General features: G+C 39.0%; 1 protein-coding gene across 4 annotated transcripts in view; it reads right to left on the bottom strand.

Annotated features, from left to right (window-relative positions):
• Positions 1-23,363, bottom strand: part of LOC124795211 (TP53-binding protein 1-like) — a 288,269-nt gene that overhangs the window by 153,603 nt on the left and 111,303 nt on the right. For 3 of the 4 annotated variants that reach the window (XM_047259124.1, XM_047259125.1, XM_047259127.1), the window contains one exon: positions 6,999-7,166. The exons of the other annotated variant lie outside the window; for it this stretch is intronic. In XM_047259124.1, the coding sequence (XP_047115080.1) occupies positions 6,999-7,166 (168 nt within the window). The remainder of the gene's footprint in view (positions 1-6,998; positions 7,167-23,363) is intronic. 4 annotated transcript variants of the gene reach the window in all.

The following is a 23,363-nucleotide window of genomic DNA, read 5'->3' as shown; positions in this document are numbered from 1 at the left end:
GATGACTCTGGTAGCAGCACATCGGGTTCGGAATGTATGGTCAGACTGTGAGAACCTCATAGCCTGCTTTGATCTTGGACGGAAGCACCACTTTATCAACGGTGAGAAAAAGAGTGCATGTGGGCACTATGGAGGCATCTACCTTTTTCATCACCTGATGGATGGCAATGACACCCTGATTGGAGAGGTATGTTCGGATTTCGGCCTCGGTCAGACCGTAGAGAGCCTGGAGTAAATAACACGATGGGAAGTATTCAGAGTTCTATGGACCTCAACATGAACAGGATAGCTGTGAAGGAGTGAAGTGGCAAGCAGTTGTGCTTGAGAATCACAAGTAGTCTCCAAAAGCAAAATGCAATTCTATAAATCAGAGGAGGATTTCACAGGGCCAGCAGTTGCATCAACACCTTTCTGGATAGTAAACGGATTTACCTTTGTGAAGGACTGACCAACTTCAGTAGGCCTACATGAAACCACGAGGAACCGTGGTGCAGCTGGGAGGGTCTTTGAATCATTAACCTCATTCCATTTACATTTTGTAGACGCTGATTGCGAAGATGATTGGTTCATTGCAAAAAAATCCCCCACGATTGTCAATGTCTCTGATGGCATGCTCCTTCCAACTGGGGGCCCCCTTCACAAGTGGGTGCACCTGCCTTAGGTGATTGTTCACACGTCAGATCACACCTCCTGAACGTCTGACAGAGGGACCAATCAGCAATTTGGGAAGATAGCAGCTCAGGCAATCACCCCTCCCTGGGCCTGGCCTGTACCAGGGGGTATGTGCGAACTCTACCTGTCGACCTGGAGCTACCCAGTCACCTGTTATGCGTCAGACGCATGGGCCGGAATTCAGGAACACACAGGAAGGAAGAAGACAAAAGAGGAGGTTCAAATGCCAAAATGGAGGGAGGGTAGGAGAAGAAGAACAAAGAAAGAAAAAAGGAATGAAAAACACTGGTGAGACTGTTCTTATGTCAGCTAAGGACAGTGAGGAACATTCCCAAAAACACCCCACACCACATGTTCCACAAAGGAGGGGAAAAAGAATAGCAAGAGGATAGACATGCAGCACAGAAGGGAAAAGATGCTGCAACGGCTGGGGCCCCTAGTAGATTTCTCCCCCATGTGAGCAAAAATTTTAAGTACCAACATCATCTTTTGTAACGAATTGTTTTTAGATAGAGAAAGCAAGGCAAATGGTATATGTGTTTCATTAAGACCCTGTTTTAATTTCCTTGGAGTCACAAGATGGATTTAAAATACCTTCACTCATTTCAGAAATATCCCCAGAAAAAAGTAGGCCTCTTGAAAAATGTGTATAATATATAAATTATTTTTGAAGTACTAGAATAAATAAAATGTCTATAAAATGCTGCACTGTACAATGTACTTTTGATGAGACAGTGGCAATTCCTGAAATCCATCGTCCATGGCCTCTGGCCTGGCGAGTGGCACCGCAGTCCTGGGTCCTTGGATAAACCATGAAAACACTCTGCATTATGCCACACACAAACAGACCCAGGCTGCAGGCGGATCGGTCAGACTAGATCCAATGGGCAGGGCTTGTACATTAGTGGGAAATGATTGGCTTTAGATTAGCAGGCCCAATCCATTAAAGGTACCCACAGAAATGGCCTGTGGTTTTACCCCGTCGTGAAAGTCCACTCCTGTGGCCAGTTATTCACGTGTCACAGATGCCATGTTGATGAAACGAGACCACGTTGAGCAGTCCATGCGCCAGATAATTTGCACAAATACTCTGAGAACCAATACTAATGAGGCAACTCTCCGTAAAGATGATCATTGAGCCGCAGACAGGCATGTAGAAAAGACAATCACCTTCTCATAAATAAATTTTCGGCCACAGCCTTTGTCAGAAAACAAGAGCATACACATATTCACACAGTCACTCAGACACAACTCATGCATACTACCACCATCTCTGGCCACTGCATCAACAATCTCTGAGAATCAGATACAAAAAAACCACTCCTCCTGCCTCCCTGCCTTTCATCGATAGCTGCTAGGCTAGCGGCAGGAAGTTGTTGCAGCACTGACTGCAAGCTGAGAGAAGTGATAGGAAGCAGAGAAGCAATAAGAATGCAGGAGTAGAAAGTGGCGCACATACTCAGCTGTGCCCAGCCAGCGATAGCATATGACATCTCAGTAAACAAACCATTTCATCTACTGAGGCAAAAACAAGATTTTTTCCAGGATTTTTTTTTCAAATTTCCCTAGTTTTCTTGACATGTTTGAAATTCCCTGATTTCCAGAACTTGTGGCAACCCTGAACACTTTCACAGTTATGGATGGCTATGGAGGCAGCATGGCTCAATGCGTCTGCAGGGACTTCCGACGACTTGTCAAGTCCATGCCACATCATGTTGCTGCGACATCATCAGAGTAATAGCTTCATTTGATTCACTCCTCTTAATGTCAATGCAGGCACAGAATATGTCATGTCAGTGAATATGACATCAATGACCTCAGTTTCTCTTAGCACAATATAAACAACTTGTATTATTACTGCTGCCACATTGGACTTACACAGATGCAGTATTAAACTGGTGTGCGCCTTGAACATTTTCTAAGTTATTAATTACAAGCACTGGGTTCACTCATCGCAGCAGGTTGACCCTCAGTAACTTTTTTCATTGACACAAGTTGCTAGATGGAAATATAGCATATCTGCGGCTTACCTAAATGCATGGTTGAGCCAGTACGTTAGCCAAGAATGTGCACACAGCAACCAAAAGACACTTGTTACAGTTGGCACAGTTCTGCTGCACAGTAATGGCATAACACTGACACACTATACAGCTGCTTCCCCAACAGAAGCCCAGAGGCTGGGATAGTACTCCTATTTCAGGATTGCCTTGTTCTTTTTTCAAAGATGTAGATTTTCCTTGTTTACTTTTTGATTCGCTGCTTTCTTTTCCATTTATGTTGATGGGAAAAGCAATACAATATTTCTAGGAGTGCTTCTAATGGAAAAATTATTTAAAATCAATTTTAAAATCATGCATATTTTCTTGTCACTCCTCAACTGCCACTTTTTGTTGAGTCCATTCTTCTAAGAGAAGTGTTCCCTAAAAAACTTTATATGTGGAGGCTTTGTGTTAGAAGTAGTATCCCTCCACAACAGCATTCTAGGAGCTTACTTCATTGTACCACATTATTCTAAACTGTCTTGCTTAGCACCTTGTGCTATTAAATGTTGTGAAACATTTCTTCAATACAGTACATACAATTTATAATGAATTAACATGCTATAAAACTGACCAGTGAAATTACACATCCTTTCCTCTGGCGTTATAAGTAAATTTCACTGGCATGGACTTAGGGACCAGAAAATGTAGCATCTACTTTTGGCAAAATTTGCATCTGGTGTGACTTACCAAACGAAAGTGCTAGCAGGTTGATAGACACACAAACAAACACAAACACACACACAAAATTCAAGCTTTCGCAACCAACGGTTGCTTCATCAGGGAGAGGGAAAGACCAAAGGATGTGGGTTTTAAGGGAGAGGGTAAGGAGCCATTCCAATCCTGGGAGCGGAAAGACTTACTTTAGGGGGAAAAAAGGACAGGTATACACTCGCACACACACACACATATCCATCCGCATATACACAGACACAAGCAGACATTTGTAAAGGCCTTTACAAGTCTTTCCGCTCCCGGGATTGGAATGACTCCTTACCCTCTCCCTTAAAACCCACATCCTTTTTTTTTGCTTGTAAATGACTTGACACATGAGTTTAAAAGGTTGTCACGATATGTGAGTGACAACAAACAAATCCTTCGTTCTTTGAAACTGATTGTGTAGTGAGCGTGTGACACTGTTGGCCGGGAAGCCCCATCCGGAGAAGTTCGGCCGCCGGGTACAAGTCTTATTTCAGTTGGCGCCACATTGAACGACTTGCGTGCCAGTGATTAGGATGAAATGATGATGAGGACAACACAACACACAGTCCACGAACGGAGAAAATTTCCAACTGGGCTGGGAATCGAATCAGGGCCTGCTGCATGGGAGACAAGCACATTACTACTCAGCTAAGCCGGTGGACTTACTATTAAAAAAAGTGCTGATTGGCAGCTTTTTGACTGGAATGTTTGCTTCTGCAAAAACTTTAACACTTTTTTCCTTCTGAAATGGCCTTTGTTTTGTTCATTTGGCTGCATTTAATGTTTTAAAAATGACTGTCTCATTGAAAAGAAGCAGCATTATCCCACTGGTGAGCTAAATGCATCTCCAATTTAAGCTGTTGCTGGGCATTATTTGTCTTTTCTCCCAAAATTTAATGATTACAAAATCTGCAGACTATTAATTTTGACCTTCTGTGGCCATTTACATCCATGTGACCCATAATTGACAATGTTATGGATAGAACTAACAAGGCACTTAGCGCAGAAGTAGAACCCAATGTACGGTAACTCAATTTTAAAGTCAGGGAAAGAACTTAGCCATGGCCGATAAACATTACAGATTTTGTTTTCAAATTGCTATAGCGCAGAGTGCAGGCACTGTATGCTATAGTGACAGGTGGCGGTGAGCATGAACAATTCAGAATTTTGGCTGCCAGGGTGGAGAGGAGCGGTGCAGCAAAGACTGCCCCACCTCCCTTTCACAGGGCAGCAGCATACAGCAAAACTGAAATATTAACACAGGGATTGCCAATTTCTTCTTGTATTGTAATCAAAATCTGTGATGTACCAGGATCAGTCGCTTTGCTTATTTCAAGACAAGAAAAGAAAAGAAAACAACAAGCAACACAGAACACAAAGCATTTGGAGGCAGCTATCGTGCAACTGCTTGTTGAGGTTAGCATTTCAGCAGAGTATTGTTAACGACATAGTTCAGACCTGACCCCTAGCAGTATTCGATGCAACTACAGTTCAAAACATTCACCATATTAAAAGTGTCCACATTATTACTGTCTTTTAAGCTAAAGCTATTTCAAACTCTCTCTGATAAAATGGTTCATGTGAAAACAATTCACTATGAAACAGCAGCTACTAAGTAATTTTGCGTTTTCATATTTTGAAGCAGAATTCGCATTTAGTTTGCATGTACTACAAAATGAGAATTTTTATGGTTAGTAGGCATGGTGTAACAGAGTGCCCTAATCTGGTCATTAACATAACGATAACACTGCTTAAATTTAGGAACACAGATTGACCTGACTTGTATTATCACATAGGAGTTAACATTCAAGACTGAGGCGAAACATAGTGGGATTATTAATTACACAAGTCACTTGTTACAGATGAGCACTTTGGGAATGTGGGTACTGCTATGTAACCAGATTACAATATGTTATCTATTATTTCTGGGATCACATCATAAGTCTCCAATGAAGAAATATTCTTTGGTTTTTGTCATACTGTTATCACCCAGTATCATCTAGTTTAGGATTTGTTGTCATTTATTACTTTTTGTTACTCTTCAAGGAAGTCTTCTACCATCTTATAGGAATTCTATCATACTTCCAGTGAGTAACTTTTGTTTATTTCTTAAAGAAGTCTTGCAACCCGGTGAGTAATTACTTCAGTATCTATAATACTGTTTTTTATTTTCATGTTTACAGTTGTGTCTACACCTTAACATCATAACTAGTTTGTCTTCAGCAATAAGACACATGTACTGATTTTCATCATATTTGAGCACTTCTAATCACCTTACAAAATAACACATTAGTACCTACATAGCAGCTTCTCTGCATGCTGTAAACCCTTTTCATTATCTTAGATACATCTGTGATGCCTTTTGGTTCCCATTCTTTCTGCAGTTCTGCTGTGACTTACAACTTTCCACTTAACAACACTTTTACTTCAGTGCAGTACTTTACTGTAGCTTGCATCCCTCTGACTGACTACCTTCCAAGTTCTTACTTTTCATTAAATTTGTTAATTTCTGAGCTGTAGTGTACCAGCCAAAGCCTCTAAACCTTTGTATATCAAGAATCGTGAAATTTTATGAAACAATCATTCTTCACATTTTATTATTATAAACACATTCTCAATTATGGGACACATTCTGTTACAATATCTAAGAAAAGCTTGCCCAAATGGGTAATGGTTGTTTGAGTTCTTTTAGCCCTTATAGTACATTCATTTCACGGACAATGTTTACAGTTAAGAGATCAAGGACCATAATGTTACCATGAATGTCTGTGTAAGTCTCATACAAGCTAGGTGCAATACATTCCCCAGACATTGTTTACTAATGGCTGTTTTGCCTCAACAGCCACCAAGCCCCATCAGCACACAGCATATCTTTAGGTTGATAGTTTCTTGCATAGCTTTGTACCTTTCTCAAAATCAAGGCAGTTAAGCCAAGATCCTTCCCTCACTGTGACATACAACATTCTACCTTAGCACCAAATGACTGTTACTAGAGCATGTTCAGGTATTATGTTAATGGAGGACTGGCACTGCAAGCCAGCCTCAAGCTCTGGAAGCCCAGTATCATTAGACCTGGGCCCATACCCAGCCATTTCTGACTAAGACCATGCAGGGAGCAATAAGACAGTAAAATGTTAGAGTTGAAGCACAGAATGAAAAATTTATATCACAGATGCTCAGAGGTCCATGGTCACGTTCACAATTGAGCTATTGGTCCTCTTCAGGGATGACTTTTCAAGAGCTAGTCTACAATGAATACTCCCAACTACTATACATCACCAAGTTTTTCTGTCTAGTAATTTGAACGAGTTTTCTATCTACTGCTGTGAACATCTTTTTCTACCCACTACTTTTGACAATTTTTCTACTTTTTACTGAGAACAACTTTTCTATTTACTAAATTCCACTTCTTTTAGCTACTAATTTCAAAATTTTTTGTTTCACTTTCAAATGTAAATGTAATGTACGAATGAACACAAATGTACAAAATAAACACAAAAATGGGAAATCTTCTCATCCTTCAAACAGTACTTCTATGGTTACAGTTAGGTTCAACTAAAATGAGCAATTACTCATCAGCATTACCTCAGTTTTGGAAGTGGGGCACTTGGATGATGATGTATTGTGCTGGCTGCAAGAACTTGGAGATGGAGATGGAGTTGGAGTTTGACGTTCCACTGAGCTGCACAAGCTTTCATAATGAGGCACTGGTATAATATCTGCGTATGGTGAAGAGGTAACTAGTACCCGAGCCTGTATGAATATTAAGTGTGAGATGGTGGAAGAGAGATGAAGAAAAACAGACAGAGAGAGACAAAGAAGAAAGCAAGGGAACAGAATGAAACATACGAAACGACAGAATATAAAACCAACTTTCACTATTATTAAATACTACACAAAAACAAATTGTGTGCTAATCTTTAAGGATTAATGGAGGACTAGCACTGCAGGCCAGCCTCAAGCTCTGGAACAACAATGACTGCTACCATGAAAGTCTGCATTAACTGTCAATGTTTTAGGAGCCATTAATCCAATTTCAATGCATACATATTGATATGAATGATGTAACTCAACAAGAATAGTGAAGTATGCATGTCCCAAACAAATACATTCCAGACCCTGTCCAGACTGATTTTTAAGGAACTGCACGATATGTAATTGGGAATTTGGGACTTACAAGTGACCAGAAAATAGCTTCAAAGCAAGTCAAGTGCTCCATAATGCCTTGGTCTCCAGTGTGTTGATGATAACTGCATAAAAAAGGCATGATCCAAATCCAAAATTATGAAGAAAAAATTATTGTTAGTGCTGCTGAAAATACAGCAAAGCATTAAAAGAATCTTGCTTAGCAGCCATGAACAATGTCACAGAAGAAAGTATTTGCAGCCCGGCTTTCTCATATTTAACCATATTCTGACAGATTGCAAAGATCTGTGTTAAGCAAATTTTTAAGGAAAAGAACACAAATGGAAACACACAAGACGATGAAACTTGCTATCAACCATACCTACTTTTTGTTGAAAAATATGAAACTCTTCCCGGAAGGCCCACTTAAATAACTATAAAAATTAGACATCTAAAACGGCATTCTCAAATTTCTCCCTCTTCCTAGCCCACCAAAAAACTTTAATAATTATATCATGTTTGTTTTTATTATTCTATCCGTCCTTTTAATATCAACAATGGATGGATCATTATGTAATCTAACAGAATAATTACAGCGAACTATGATAAGCTTATCTGCCACATTTGTCTATGCCTACATAAAAATTTGTTCAAAGTAGCCTATATTTATCACTTTTCACTCAACATTTTGCAGTCAAATGCTAAACCTCTACAACATCAAACTATGTACAGTAGTACAAATTAAGTTTCACCAACAACTTCAGAAACAAAAGTTTTCAAAATTTCTTTCACAGAAGCATCCCTTCAGGAACGCCAGAATTCTTGTCATAGGCCAGCTTCATTTTGTTATGAAGTACTTCTAAAATATTTGTGGGCTGCCAACACTTAAAAGCGAATGATATCAATACCCTTATCTCAGACACATAGCCCATTACTATAGCACTTACATAACAGAATTATGTTGAAGGGGAAATTTATTTGCACCTCTCCGGATTCCACACACAAATCTATGCCTATATTGGTCCTTTTTGTGCAACATTGCTTTTAGCTTTAAATGCTAAAATAACATATGCATTTTATTTATGGGTAAACAAAAACGAAAGTAATTACAAAAGAACAAGCACTCTTTGTTGTTTTCCAACAAGAAAGTCAATGGAAATGCTCCCAAATAAACTTTGCTTACTAAACTCTTACAGAAATATCACAGAAAGGGATATAATTTGTTATTTAAAGATGTCAAAATGTAAAAGAAACAAAGTGTCAAGATGTTGACAAAGTGAAGTCTTACAGAAAGGGTGGTTTTTGCTTCCACAGTGGAAATGAGAGAGAAAATGAATAGTATGTAAAAATTCTGGTGCCTTGCCAATATTATACACACTTTATCCTGGAAAACTCATTGAGAATAACGAAAATTGAGAAGCACATCTGTCTTGTTAGCTAAGCAGTCTACTTCTCTGCTTCCCAAGCAGAAGAACCAGGTTCAATTCCCAGTACTGCCAGCAATTGTTGCTTGGTTAAAGGACTGGTATGAGGTGCACTCAGCCTCTTGAAGCCAAGAGGAGATACTTGAATGAGAGACAGTGGCTTCAAGCTCTGGAAAGCTGACACTGCATGGGAGAGCAGTGTGCCAACTGCATACCCCTCCATACCACACCCAAATGATGCCATATGACAGAGGAATAAGCAACAGCCAATAGCCATTGCAGGGCTCTTTGGGCTCATCACGGAGTACCTTTTTCTTACTGCACTTAGACATATGAAATGCACTATAAAATCAAAGACAACATTCTAAAGCTTGATAACAATTTTAAGGATATGTTGCAAAAACAATCACACAAAACCACATGCAGTACACTATGATATCTATTTTGCATTTACCATAATCACAAAATCTCTCAGGTGCCACTACAATATTTAAAGGACACAATATTTGCTTGTGAGAAGGCACAGTAGAGTAACAACTGCTAAAATTTCTACAGACAAATTTCTGTTGATGTGGACAAAGGGGGATACCCTAGATGGGGTGGATTAGTTTTTCTGTTGTGTACATCCACAAGAAAAACAGGGATTTTGAAGGCTGAATAAGGTGACATGCTCCAGTGCCCTTAATACTGTGTGTACCTCAGCACCATGAGCACCATGGTTGGCTAATTGCAGTGCCAATTTAAAGTGTTGTAAAACAAAATTTTAAAAATATATTCTGAAATAATATTCCTCCTACACTCGTTTAGATCAAATACAATTCTGCACCTTATTAGCAATCAGTGCAGAAGATGACTCTGGTTCTAGACAAGATTCACATTTGGTCTGCATCAGGTGGTACAAGGCACACTTTTGCATGCATTACAAATGACACTGTCTCTCATGAAAGGTATGGATATGTCATTTCGATAGGACGGGAGGGGGGATATCAGATACTGGTAATTGTCAAGAGGCATGAAAACATTTACCTAATGTGCCACCAGGAGCTGATCAAAGACAGAGGACAAGTTTGGTATGGGAAATGATCAAGAAGAAAACTGGCCATGTTCTTTTCAACAAAAACATCCCTGCATTTACATTAAGTGGTTCAGGGAAACCATGAGTAACCTACAACTAGATGGTGTAGTGATTTTGAGAATTTCTGTGTAAATTCTAGAACCACTCAGCCTACTACCATCTCAAACACATGATATTCTACATACGAGTGTGGGATGGTAAAATCCTACCTACTGCACATCACATGCTTGTGTGTGCAGGTTTAAAATCAGTCGCGGCAAGAAAGTAGACACGGCGGTTGAACGGCACCGACAAGTACCTGTCGGGCAATCCATAGATGTGTTAGTGAGTGTGTTTAGAAGAACCATGGAATCTATATGCAGCTTTGTGCTGATTGTATCACTGACTTGTTATCTGAAACAAGAACAGTTCAAAAAGTACTCATATATACTCTTGACTCAGCCTTGTTAGAGGCAAGATTTTTTTTTTCTTTTTTTTTTTTTTTTTTTTTTCGATCTCCTTTTCTGAAAGTCATGGTGTCTAAGCAGACTTTCTTTTGAATGTAAATCAATTTGTTTCTAACATACAACTGTACGAGAGACTTACTGAAGTTACATATTATGTTTAAAGTGAGAATTTTTATTGTGCTTGAAAGTCAAATACATCATTGATTGAAGAAACGTAAAGTTTGTATAGCCACTTATTTCACTAGTAGAAAGGGACTTGAAAGCTCCTGTACCTAGCGTTATTCGATGGAGAAGAAGTCAAGAGAGTTTCCAGCAGCCAGCTATCCAGTAAAAAGGAGTGGCTGCAAACCCCAAGTAAGTCTTCTCGTAAAGAAGTGGAATGTGGTTTGGGGAAATAAATCAGTATAACCCAGACCCACACTCAAAGTCATCAAAACGTTAGAACGGTTCCACTACCCTTCAATTCATCAGAGTTTTTATTGCACTGACATTGTTTGATGATCAACCTGACTAATTCTACTCCTACTTTCGTTTTCTTTCTTTGCTCACGTTTCTCTCTCATTTATCCATTACTCACTACTACTTTATAGTTGCTCGTTATGCATGTCACGTCTTCTCATGTATATTCGATGTAGAACCATCATAACTCCCCATATATGTGCGCATAATTTCTTATGTACACACCTTTTACCCTACAACACCTGACGGTTCTCACATTGTGACAGGGTTTGTCTTATATAACTCAACATTTGCGTAGAAGTGTATATTTGTGTATATGTGGATGTGTGTTCGTGTAGTCTGATTCTTTGGCCTTCTTATCTAAAGATAAGGTGTAGGTTATTAGTAACCACGGAAATAAGGAAGGACTTCAGTGAGAGAAGTTTATGAATATGGAAAGAGGGAAAAGATAGACAGGTCCTCAAGATGAGAAGTAAGAAAGGAAAAAATAGATCATGTTTCTAGGATCAAAGAAGAGAAAGAAGATAGCCCCAAAGACAGGAAACCCTTCCCACCCCCCCCCCCACCCCCCTTCCCCAGGTTCCCTACCTCTCAGATACTTGAGTGAGACACCAGAGGAGGTTTGGTGTTAAATCGTCTCCTACAGAACGGACTTGTCCCACCTTCACCCTTTGAGGTCCCCGAAGGAAAACCTAGCAATCCTATGGAAATGGCAAATGAAGAAGAATCAGGCACACTTGTTTGTGAGGGTTGATTGAAAGGTGTGATGTGTGTTTTGTGTTAGTCATGATTTATCTGTTCTTGTAAATCAAGCTTTTAGCTACAATACCCACCCCTTTCAAAATTTATTCAATCCCTCCTATCTATATCACATCTCATACAAGGTATCAAATACTCTATACAAAGCAGAAGAACTAAACACCTCGGTAAAACAATTGTTCAGTTAGTCACATCATATTATATTTTTCCACAAACATGATACTTTAATCATTTTATTTCGTCTAGAAATCACTTTTTTTTTTTTTTTTTTTTTTTTTTTTTTGTTTGTTAAGCAATACGATTATAGGTTAGTTTTAGGTTTTAAAGAAATTCAGTGCAGGAAAACTATTTTGGAAGTAACACCAAAAACAACTCAAGATCCAATGGTTGTCACTCCGCCCGTTAACTCGGAATGTTAACATCCCTGGGGGATATACAATTTTACATCCTTTACATTGTATTTCCCCTTTTCTAATCCAGTTGTGGGATCTACTAAAAATAACGTCTTAGGATGGATTACCGTTTGTACCCAGTATGGTCTTCATATTTTTGGAAAAACTTATGAGTCTCTTTCTTCAGAGTCAAGCTGGGAAGATAATGTTTTATAAGAACCAAGTCCCAGACTTGGTACTGAGGTTCCACAGCCTTTTCATTATGCTTGCTTACTCTTTGTTGCAAATTTTCAATCAAATTTTTAAAAATTATTTCCTGATTTACTTCATAATTGACACTACATTATTCATACCAATTAAAATACTTAATTAAGGTTTCTCCTACAAACGGTTTGCCTATAACATCTAAAGGTGTCAACCCAGTCAATAAATGGGCTAATTCATTTAGGATAAGTTCAAAGTCCTTAATTTTCGTTGTCCACGAAATATGTTTTTCATGGCAGTGTTTACAACATAATTTCCCAATTTCCTTCATTACCCGTTCACACAGATTTGATTATGGGTTATAATTGGATATTAACACTTGTCAAATACTTTCTCATGCTAGGAATTCTCTAAATTCGTTGCTCACAAATTGTGGTTTGTTATCTGTAAGAAACCACTTTGGTTTACCTACTTCCAGAAAGTATTGTTGTAAGCAGTGTATAGCTGTCTGCGTATCACCCAATTTCTCTGCAATAACTAATTGTGAAAAAGCTGAACAACAAGATTGTAATTTAAATTTATAAATTTCACGCAAAGGTGCCAGGATGCGAAATGGGATTTGGAAGCCAGGTTCGCTGACCTCACTCCTGGTTTTTCCATGGTTTCCAGTCGAGGCTTTGCACACCAATCACTTATTTTTGCTCCCTTAATAGGATATAGTTTAACATATTTTGACCAGCATTCTATGATAACCAAAATATATGATACTCCTCCCTTTCCTTGTGGAATTGGTCCAAAGAAATCTGCTGCTGTAAGGTCGTGTAATGACTTATGGATAATAGGATAAATTCTGTATTTCACTGGAGTATTACTCTCGTTTACTTTCTGGTAAGTTTCACAGGTCCTAATCAAAGATGCTATTTTATGCCCTAGTTTCTTGAAATAATAAAATTTATTCATACGAGATATGCTTCTGAAGTGTCCTTACCCTGTGCGAACATACCATACAAGTTCGTCTTCCGTTACCTTCGGAATATATAAATGCCAACACTGTGATGTTACACTGTCTCTCCAAAGCAAGTTATGATCAACAATTTTTAATTCTGCCACTTGATTAGGAGGTAACAAGTTCTGTATACAAATAGAAAATATTTCTGTGAAAAAAGGATCATGATGTATATTCTCTGTTATTCTTTGAACTATCTCTTTTATCCTCATGTTCGGATATTCTGCTGACATTAAATTAATGGCAATAATAACGCCGGGCTCTTCCGTACATTTCAAGTCTTCCATTCCTATGGGTAGCCTCAATATTGCATCAGGTACTATATTTTCGGAACCTTTTACATATCGTATCTTGATATCGTATTCCTGTAGGAAAAGCATCCAGCGCATCAACCTAATGTGTAGTAATCGACTACTCATCAGAAAGGATAAAGCTTGATGATCTGTATAAATATGGATTTCTGATCCCCATACTGGTGTTTGAAACTCTTGAATACTACACACAATCGCCAATAGTTCCTTTTCGGTAGCTGTGTAATTTAGTTCGTGCTTATTTAGGCTACGGCTAGCAAAAGCTATGGTTCTGTGTTCTATATTACTCAGATCCCATTCTCCTTGGAAAATTTCAGCAGCAATACCGTAATCAGATACATCTGTCGAAATTTTACACGGTTCGCCCATAACTGGATGATGTAATATGGGCACCTCAACAAGTGCTCTTTTAACGTTTTCAAATGTATCATTTGCACCTTGAGCCCAAGTTCACGGTACTTCCTTTCTTAATAAATGTAAAATTCTTGGGTCATTTAACTCCTGTCCTCGTACGTACTGTTGATAGTATCTGGCCATACCTATAAATCCATCTAATTCTCTTACATTTCTGGGGGGCGGACATTCTTTGATAGTTTTTATGCGTTTAGAGTCTGGTCTAATTCCCTCTACCCCTACAATTTGCCCTAAGAACTTAAGTTCTTGGCACACAAAAAACGATTTTGACAGCTTCACCGTCGTACCTTTCTCTTTAAATTTTTTCAGAGCCTTGCACAAAGTTAGACAATGTTTCTCCCAAGTAGCCAATATTATTAGGATATCATCTACATATACACTACTGGCCATTAAAATTGCTACACCAAGAAGAAATGCAGATGATTAACGGGTATTCATTGGACAAATATGTTATACTAGAGCTGACATGGGATTACATTTTCACGCAATTTGGGTGCATAGATCCTGAGAAACCAGTACCCAGAACAACCACCTCTGGCCGTAATAACGGCCTTGATACGCCTGGACATTGAGTCAAACAGAGCTTGGATGGCGTGTACAGGTACAGCTACCCATGCAGCTTCAACACGATACCACAGTTCATTAAGAGTAGTGACTGGCGTCTTGTGACGAGCCAGTTGCTTGGCCACCATTGACCAGATGTTTTCAATTGGTGAGAGATCTGGAGAATGTGCTGGCCAGGGCAGCAGCCAAACATTTTCTGTATCCAGAAAGGCCCGTACAGGACCTGCAACATGCAGTCGTGCATTGTCCTGCTGAAATGTAGGGTTTCGCAGAGATCGAATGAAGAGTAGAGCCATGGGTCATAACACATCTGAAATATAATGTCCACTGTTCAAAGTGCCGTCAATGTGAACAAGAGGTGACCGAGATGTGTAACCAATGGCACCCCATACCATCACACTGGGTGATAAGACAGTATGGCGATGACGAATACACACTTCCAATGTGAGTTCACCGCGATGTTGTCAATACGGATGCGACCATCATGATCCTGTAAACAGAACCTGGATTCATCCGAAAAAAGGACGTTTTGCCATTCATGCACCCAGGTTCGTCGTTGAGTACACCATCGCAGGTGCTCCTGTCTGTGATGCAGCGTCAAGGGTAACTGCAGCCATGGTCTCTGAGCTGATAGTCCATGCTCCTGCAAACGTCATCGAACTGTTCGTGCAGATGGTTGTTTTCTTGCAAACGTCCCCAACTGTTGACTCAGGGATCGGAATGTGGCTACACGATCCGTTACAGCCATGCTGATAAGATGCCTGTCATCTTGACTGCTAGTGATACGATTCCATATTCTGCTAACAGTCATTGGATCTCAACCAACACAGGCAGCAATGTCGCGATGCAATAAACTGCAATCGCAATAGGCTACAATCCGACCTTGATCAAAGTCAGAAACGTGATGGTACGCATTTCTCCTCCTTACACGAGGAATCACAACGACGTTTCACCAGGCAATGCTGGTCAACTGCTGTTTGTGTATGAGAAATCAGTTGGAAACATCAGTTGGAAACTTTCCTCATGTCAACCCGTTGTAGGTGACGCCACCAGCAGCAACCTTGTGTGAATGCTCTGAAAAACTAATCATTTGCATATCACAGCAGCTTCTTCCTGTCGGTTAAATTTCACGTCTGTAGCATGTCGTCTTCTTGGTGTAGCAATTTTAATGGCCAGTAGTGTGTTATCAAATCCTTCAATAAGTCTCTCCCTAGTGCTTCAGCTAACGCACGTATAAAAATGGACACAGAGAGATTAAGTCCAAATGGCAATACATCAAAATGATAAGATTTTCCATTTAAAAAAAGTGGCTGTATACTTTTCGGATTCTGGATGTAATTTTATCTGCCAATATCCCGTGGTCAAATCCCTCATGCTAAAGAATCTTGCCTTTTCAAATTTGGATAACAATTCGTAGATATTAATCAGCCGGTCCCTCCCCATCTCTATATGTCAATTCAATGTACGAGCGTCTAAGACTAATCCTACCCCGCCTGTACCTTTCTTCACCACTACCAGAGGATTAGTCATTACACTGGAACTTCATTCTATAATAATACTATCAATCATTTTGTTAATCTCATCCCGAATTGCTTCCTTCAAACTCACTGGTATTGGATAAGGTTTGTAAAAGAATGGAGTGTAATCTTTGATTTTGAACTTACAAATATACAAATCTTGTCTTCATTGATCTGTTAATATTAGGGATTCATTAACTGTGTCTTGTATATCAGTTCGATGTGTTCCCTGATCAAAATTATTGATTTCTGGTGATAACTGTGCTGTAATGGTTAATCGCAGAGACTGGCACTCCGTTGTTTGTTCCTCAAAGTGACTATTTGTCACAAAAGGTGTCCAGCATCTACTGTCCTCTACACCAAAACATAAAAGATGTTCGTCAAAGTTTAAGATGACTTTAAACTCTAACAATCAATCTAAACCAAACAGTACGTCTCTATTAATATTCTCTACTATCAACAGCATTTGACGAAATAACATATTTCCAATACTGCAGTTCACCGGAGTTTCATATTTTACAAGTTTACTTTTTGTTCCCATTATCCCTATTGTGTATATTCCAGTCACTGACAATAGTGGTAAGTGCTGTTTATTCTGTATAGAGTTAAAAATTGCGTTTGAGATGAGTGATACCTCACTTCCCAAATCTATAAATATGTTAACCTCAGAATTTTCCACTGTCCCTGCTATTATAGGTTGTGGGTTATTAGTAGCTAAGCTTGGTTCTTCAAGCAACAACCATTCCTTTGTGGGTATTTTGTGCGTAAAGTTAACATACTTATATGGAATACGGCCTCCTAATGTATTTCCACGATCTGGACCCCAGCCCTGGATCCAGGTTGAACAACTTTTTCCACATTACTACTAATTGTGGGTTGGTTACCGTAACGAGGTACCACATTCCTATTTTGTGTTTTTTGGTTACTCGGTATAAATTCTTGAGAAGTTACTGGATCTAAATTTGAATGTGAATGCTTCATTTGATAATTACTGTGACAACTTTTCTTACTGCACTGGTGTACTTTTGCTAAGATTGCCTCATGCCTTTTAAAATTATTTCCACTACTTTTTTTATTGTTGGAACTTTCACTTTGGCATAAAGTTTCGTTGTGGTCCTTATTTATTGCATCAAGTGCATCAACAAAAGACAACTCTTCTACCGTTTTCCAACCCCTGCATAAGATGTCTCTTCTCGCATAGATGGGAAATCGTCTAATTAAAATACGTACCAATCCCTCTAATTCCATTGGCTTATCTAAATACTTTACTCGTGTTAAATGCCAATCGAAATATTTCCTCATAGTACCCCAAGTATTTTTGTAATGTTTTGGGTCCCATAGATCTGACATCAACTTTTCTTGAGCACTGGCAGACCATTATTTCTCTTTAAATTTCTTTTGAAAGTCCTCCTAAGAGGAAAAATTCTCAATATTTACTGTACTCCATTCTGAGGCTTCCCCTAGAAGGTACCCCACAGCAAATTTTATCTTCTTAGAATCTTCCCAGTTTTTGGGTAATACTTGAGTAAACCTTAGTAGGAAATGGGTCGGATGTACATCTTCGTCCCTTTTAAATTTAGGAAATTGTCTAGATAACCCTGAATTAGCTCCCCATTGTAAATCAGTCACAGCTTCACTAATTAATACAACATTAGGTGAAGATACCTTTTTTTCTATTTTATCTTGGATACGCTTAATCTCTTTCCACAGGTCGTCCCTACCCATCCTGGTATCATTAAGTTCGGAAGAAGGAATAGGTGATACATTCCCGGATGTTATTCTCTTGGTAACTTTACAATCTATGATTTCCCCAAATTGTTCCTACTAACTAATCACGTTTATAATATCAGAGTTAGCTATTTTCTCTTTGAAATTTCTTTCTACATTACCTAACCGTGTATTGACATCTGTAATTTGCAATTGAATGACTGGCATTAACTCATTCTGCCTATCTACACTCTCTTGCAAAGTATACAACCCATGCATTACATCATTATACATTTGTTCTCAGAGTTAAGTTCTAACCTCTATGACAAATCCTGAAAGGTATCATTCTGTTCCTGACTACAGTCAGTAAACATATGATTTATGTGAGTAGTCAAAGAGTTTGTCAACTCATTCTTTAGATCTACTTCTAAATTCTTTACTTCAGTACTTATAGCGTCGAACTCAGTCTTCAAAACACCCATGCCTTTGCACAGATTACTAAATTCTTTACTTTGAGAGTCGACCTCGGCACTTAACAGACCTAAATTTGTTGTTTGAATATTTAGTTTCCCTCTGAGCATTTAAGGTTTCACTCTAGGTATTTAACTGAGAATTTACTAAGCCTAGTTCTTTACTTAGAGCCGCAATTTGAACTTTGATCAAATTTGCCAAATCCAGCCCAGTCAGGCACTTCTTTGCTAATTTTCATGGCCATAGCTCAGTCTTGAGTTTCCCCAACCTGTTGTATATTCTCCATACTCTTGTACCACTTCGTACTAAAGTAATGTAGTTTTGTTTCACGCTCACCCGGCGTAGAATTCTCGTTGCGGAGGTGAGCAGATGTGGAGGCAGGTCAGCATTGGTGAACAGTAGCTGGTGTGGCAGCGTCAGATGTACGTTGGTTTCCGTGTTTGCGTCCCGGCAACATGTGTGAGAGCTGTATACTCCCCGCATTGGATCTTCTTGGTTGAAGCGTTCTATGCGTATTTCTTCATAGACAAATATGTTGAAATTTTGGTCCATTCTTGAACATAATTGAATGTCTAAGAGTAAATCCCTTGTTGTATAATGTTTGGTTGCTATGGCAACAGACAACAGCTTCTTTTCTCATTTTTGACTGAAAATTCCTGTTTTTTGGTCCTTTCCTGCAGGTCACCATGTTCTAATGTTTTGATGACTTAAAAGTGTGAGTATGGGTGTGGTTTATACTGATTTATTTCCCCAAACCACATTCCACTTCTTTACGAGATGGCTTACTTGGGGTTTGCAGCCACTCTTCTTTACTGGATAGCTGGCTGCTGGAAACTCTCTTGACTTCTTCTCCGTCGAATAACGCTAGGTACAGGAACTTTCAAGTCCCATTCTACTAGCGAAATAAGTAGCCATAAAAACTTTACATTTTGTCAATCAACAATGTGTTCGACTTTCAAGCACAATAAAAATTCTCACTTTCAACGTAATATGTAACTTCAGTAAGTCTCTCATACAGTCATATGTTAGAAACAAATTGATTTACATTCAAAGGAAAGTCTGCTTAGACACCATGACTTTCAGAAAAGGAGATTGAAAAAATGTCTTGCCTCTAACAAGGCTGAGTCAAGAGTCTATCTGAGTACTTTTTGAACTGTTCTTGTTTCACATAACAACAGTCAGTGACACAATAAGCACAAAGCTGCATATAGATTCCATGGTTCTTCCAAATAAACTCACTAACACATATATGGATTGCCCGACAGGTACTTGTCGGTGCCGTTCGACCGCCTTGTCTACTTTCTTCCTGCGACTGATTTTAAACCTGCACACACAAACATGTGATGTGCAGTAGGTAGGATTTTACCATCCCACACTCGTATCTAGAATATCGTCGACAGTAGAAGGCTGAGTGGTTCTAGAATTTACACAGAAATTCTCGAATCACTACAGTGGTATGAGGGGGACTTGAACCATTATCCTCCTGAATGCAAGTCTAATACTTTATTGCTGCAGCACCACTCCCCCCACTCTCCCTATCCTACCCATGCACACAAAGCAGACAAAGCACTTAATGGTGTATAGTGTTGATATAATCTGTAGGCACAGTTGATGAACTAGTCTGGAACCCTACAACCGGGCTGGGCCACACAAGAATCCTAAAAACAGTAGCAGTGTGCCAGGGAAGTGTCATAGGACCACCATTATTTTCTATATATGTTCATGATCTGGAAGACAGGGTGGGCAGGAATCTGTGGTTGTCTGCTGATTATGCCATGGTGTACAGGATGGTGTCGAAGTTGAGTGACTGTAGGGGGATACAAGACGGCTTAGAGAATGTGTCTAAATGTAGAAAAATATTAGTTAATATGCTTGACAGAGCCATGTCGTTCAGATATCTGTGAGTATGTAGGAAAGCGACATGAAACGGAACAAGCATGTGAGGATTGTGGGAGGAACTATGACTGTGCAACTTTTGTTTACTGGGAGAATTTTGGAAAAAGTATGGTTCATCTGTAAAAGAGATTGCATGTACGACAGTAGTATGAGCTATTCTTGAGTACTGCTGGAGTGTTTGCGATCCAAAACAGGTCAGATTAAAAGAAAACATCAAACTAGTTCAGAGACAGGTTGCCACATTTGTTACCGGTAGGTCCGAACAATATGCAAGTATTATGGAGATATATTACAGACATTCCGATTGGAGGCAATCTGCAGTCTGTAGTATTTGAAGAAATATTATTATGGAATATTACTATGAAGATACTTCAAGAACTCAAATGTGAATCACCATAGGGATTTTTGAGGAACACTACTGAGAAAATTTAGAGAACTGGCATCTGAAGCTGACTGCTGAACGATTCTACAGCGGCCAACATACATTCTGCATAAGGACCATGAAGATAAGATACGAGAAATTAGAGCTCATACAGAGGCATATAGATGGTCATTTTTCCCTCGCTCTATTTGTGAATGGAACAGGAAAGGAAATGACTTGCAGTGATATAGGCAACTTTCCGTCATGCACTGTACAGTGGCTTGCAGAGTATGTATGTATGTATCCACTATATTGACTCCTCAAGACATGGTTAAAGCACTTTACAATGTTAAGAGTTTTGAGAAACTTTGCTTTCACATTCTTCAGGTGCAGAAAACAGGAACACTTAGTGTCAAAATCAAGGCTCAGAAATCTCACTCAAACTTCTCCCAATATCCCTCGTTTTCAACATAGGTGGAAGGCAAATGCAGAAAGTGAATGGACACTGTTTCCACTGCCAAACATGTGAAGTAACTGTGTGGTATCCTTAGCTTAATCTTTTGTATGAAGATGGCCTTGTAAGCCGACAACAATAAGAGTAATATTGTAGAACAAAAGCAAACTAGCGCTTTTCATTTATTATAATGTTATTCTACTGAGAACCGATGGAAGATTCAGTTAACGTAACTTAATCATCGGCGAATAAGGAGCACTGTAACTGAGACTCAATATCAGAGATATCAATGGGACAGAAATAACTATACAAAGACGTAAACACATTTCCAAAGACCGACACGTAAAGCACACAATGATATTACACTTCAAATTGGTATCGTATGTCTTCAAAAGAAGAGAAATGAATGTACTAGCTGTTAGCTAGGGAGATCTGCTGGATAGCTGTATCTTCTAAAGTTAGGTTACTAATAATGAAACATTGTCTTCTGACCCAATATCGGAAACAAGTGAGGAGCTACAATAACCACTCAGTGACATACGCTCCTTCATTGGTATCAGGAGGTATTAAGACTGAATCCCTTATAGATATAGTGATGTCTCGTGTGTCTCAAAAATGGCTGACTAGTGTGAGGGGGATTTCTTCAGCTTCTCCTCAGACATGCAATGACATGTTGTAAATAATTTCTGTTATGACCACTTGTCGCATCACAAGTTACAGATTCTGTCCAGTTGTCACATGGAAAAGAGACAGTTGCTGGGCCAATGACATGCTTTTGAGTGTTATGCCAGTTGTTGATTACACTTTTCTGTGCAATATTTTGACAACCAACACAGTCAGCTTCTTCAGGTGCAGCATGATGTGTTGTTATACATGCTCACTGGCTGGACTCCAAACACACTGTGAAGTATTGTTGATGTCTCACCGCTATTTGTAGCTAAATCTGACTCCTGGCACCTGCAAGACCCCTTAAGGCTCGTTTGCTTTTAGAAACCTGCACTGTTATTCTGTGAAACACACATTATCTCAGTTATTTTCAGTTCTGACAGATGAGATAGTTGGTGAGAGACTGATAAATCGAGTGACAGACCGCAAGCCTTCCTTAAATTGACACTTTCATTCAATTTTATTAGGTTATTCAACATATTTCTTTCAAAAGACCCCTTAATTAGACTGTCACAAAAACTTGTAGTGGAGTAGTGTAGTGGAGAGCCAGAAGGAACATCAAAACACACTCAACTAAAACAAATAAGCAAATCAGCTGCTGCTGAGCACTTGCCTCAAGAATGTTCACGAGATGAAATATGAGAACAGTTCTGTGGTGTAAACATCAAGGGTCTGAGACAGCGTAGTTAACCTTTTGACTGCCTGGACATGTTCATGTGTGCCGCTGCACTGTCCATGGGTGCTCTGGACACATTTACATACAACTTTAATTCTTACTGCTTTGATTCTTCTATCAGGTGCTCTAGACGTGTATACACAAACACACTTCTACATCTATATCTACACCTACAGCGATACTCTGCAAATCACATTTAAGTGCCTGGCAGAGGGTTCATCAAACCATCTCCACAATTGTCTATTATCCAATCTCGTGTAGCATGTGGAAAGAATGAACACCTATATCTTCATGTATGAGCTCTGATTTTCTTTATTTTATCATGGTGATTATTTCTCCCTATGTAGGTCAACATCAACAAAATATTTTTGCATTCGGAGGAGAACGTTGGTGATTGGAATTTCACGAGAAGTTTCCTCCACAACGAAAAACGCCCTTGTTTTAATGATGTCCACCCCAAATCCTGTACCATTTCAGTGACACTTTCTCCCCTATTCCACGATAATACAAAATGTGCTGTCCTTCTTTGAACTTTTTTGATGTACTCTGTCAATCCTATTTGGTAAGGATCCCACACTGCACAGCAGTATTCTAAAAGAGGATGGACAAGCACAATGTATGCAGTCACCTTTGTAGACCTGTTACATTTTCTAAGTTCCAGCCAATAAAATGCCTTTCTCACATTTTCAGTGTCTTCCTTCAAATTTAAGTTGTTCATAACTGTAATTCCAATGTATTTAGTTGAATTTATGGCCTTTAGATTTGACTGGTTTATCGTGTAACCAAAGTTCAACTGATTCCTTTTAGCACTCATGTGGATGACCTCACACTTTTCATTATTTAGAGTCAATTTTCATACCAAACAGATATCTTTTCTAAATTGTTTTGCAATCTGTTTTGATCTTCTGATGACTTTACTACTTGATAAATGACAGCATCATATGCAAACAATCTAAGATGGCTGCTCAGATTGTCTCCCAAATCATTTATATAGATACGGAATATCAAAGGGCATATAACGGT

Source organism: Schistocerca piceifrons, chromosome 4 (assembly GCF_021461385.2).
Source record: "Schistocerca piceifrons isolate TAMUIC-IGC-003096 chromosome 4, iqSchPice1.1, whole genome shotgun sequence".
NCBI lineage: Eukaryota > Metazoa > Arthropoda > Insecta > Orthoptera > Acrididae > Schistocerca > Schistocerca piceifrons.
Note: the sequence above shows the minus strand (reverse complement) of the source record. Positions and strands in the feature narration are given on the sequence as shown.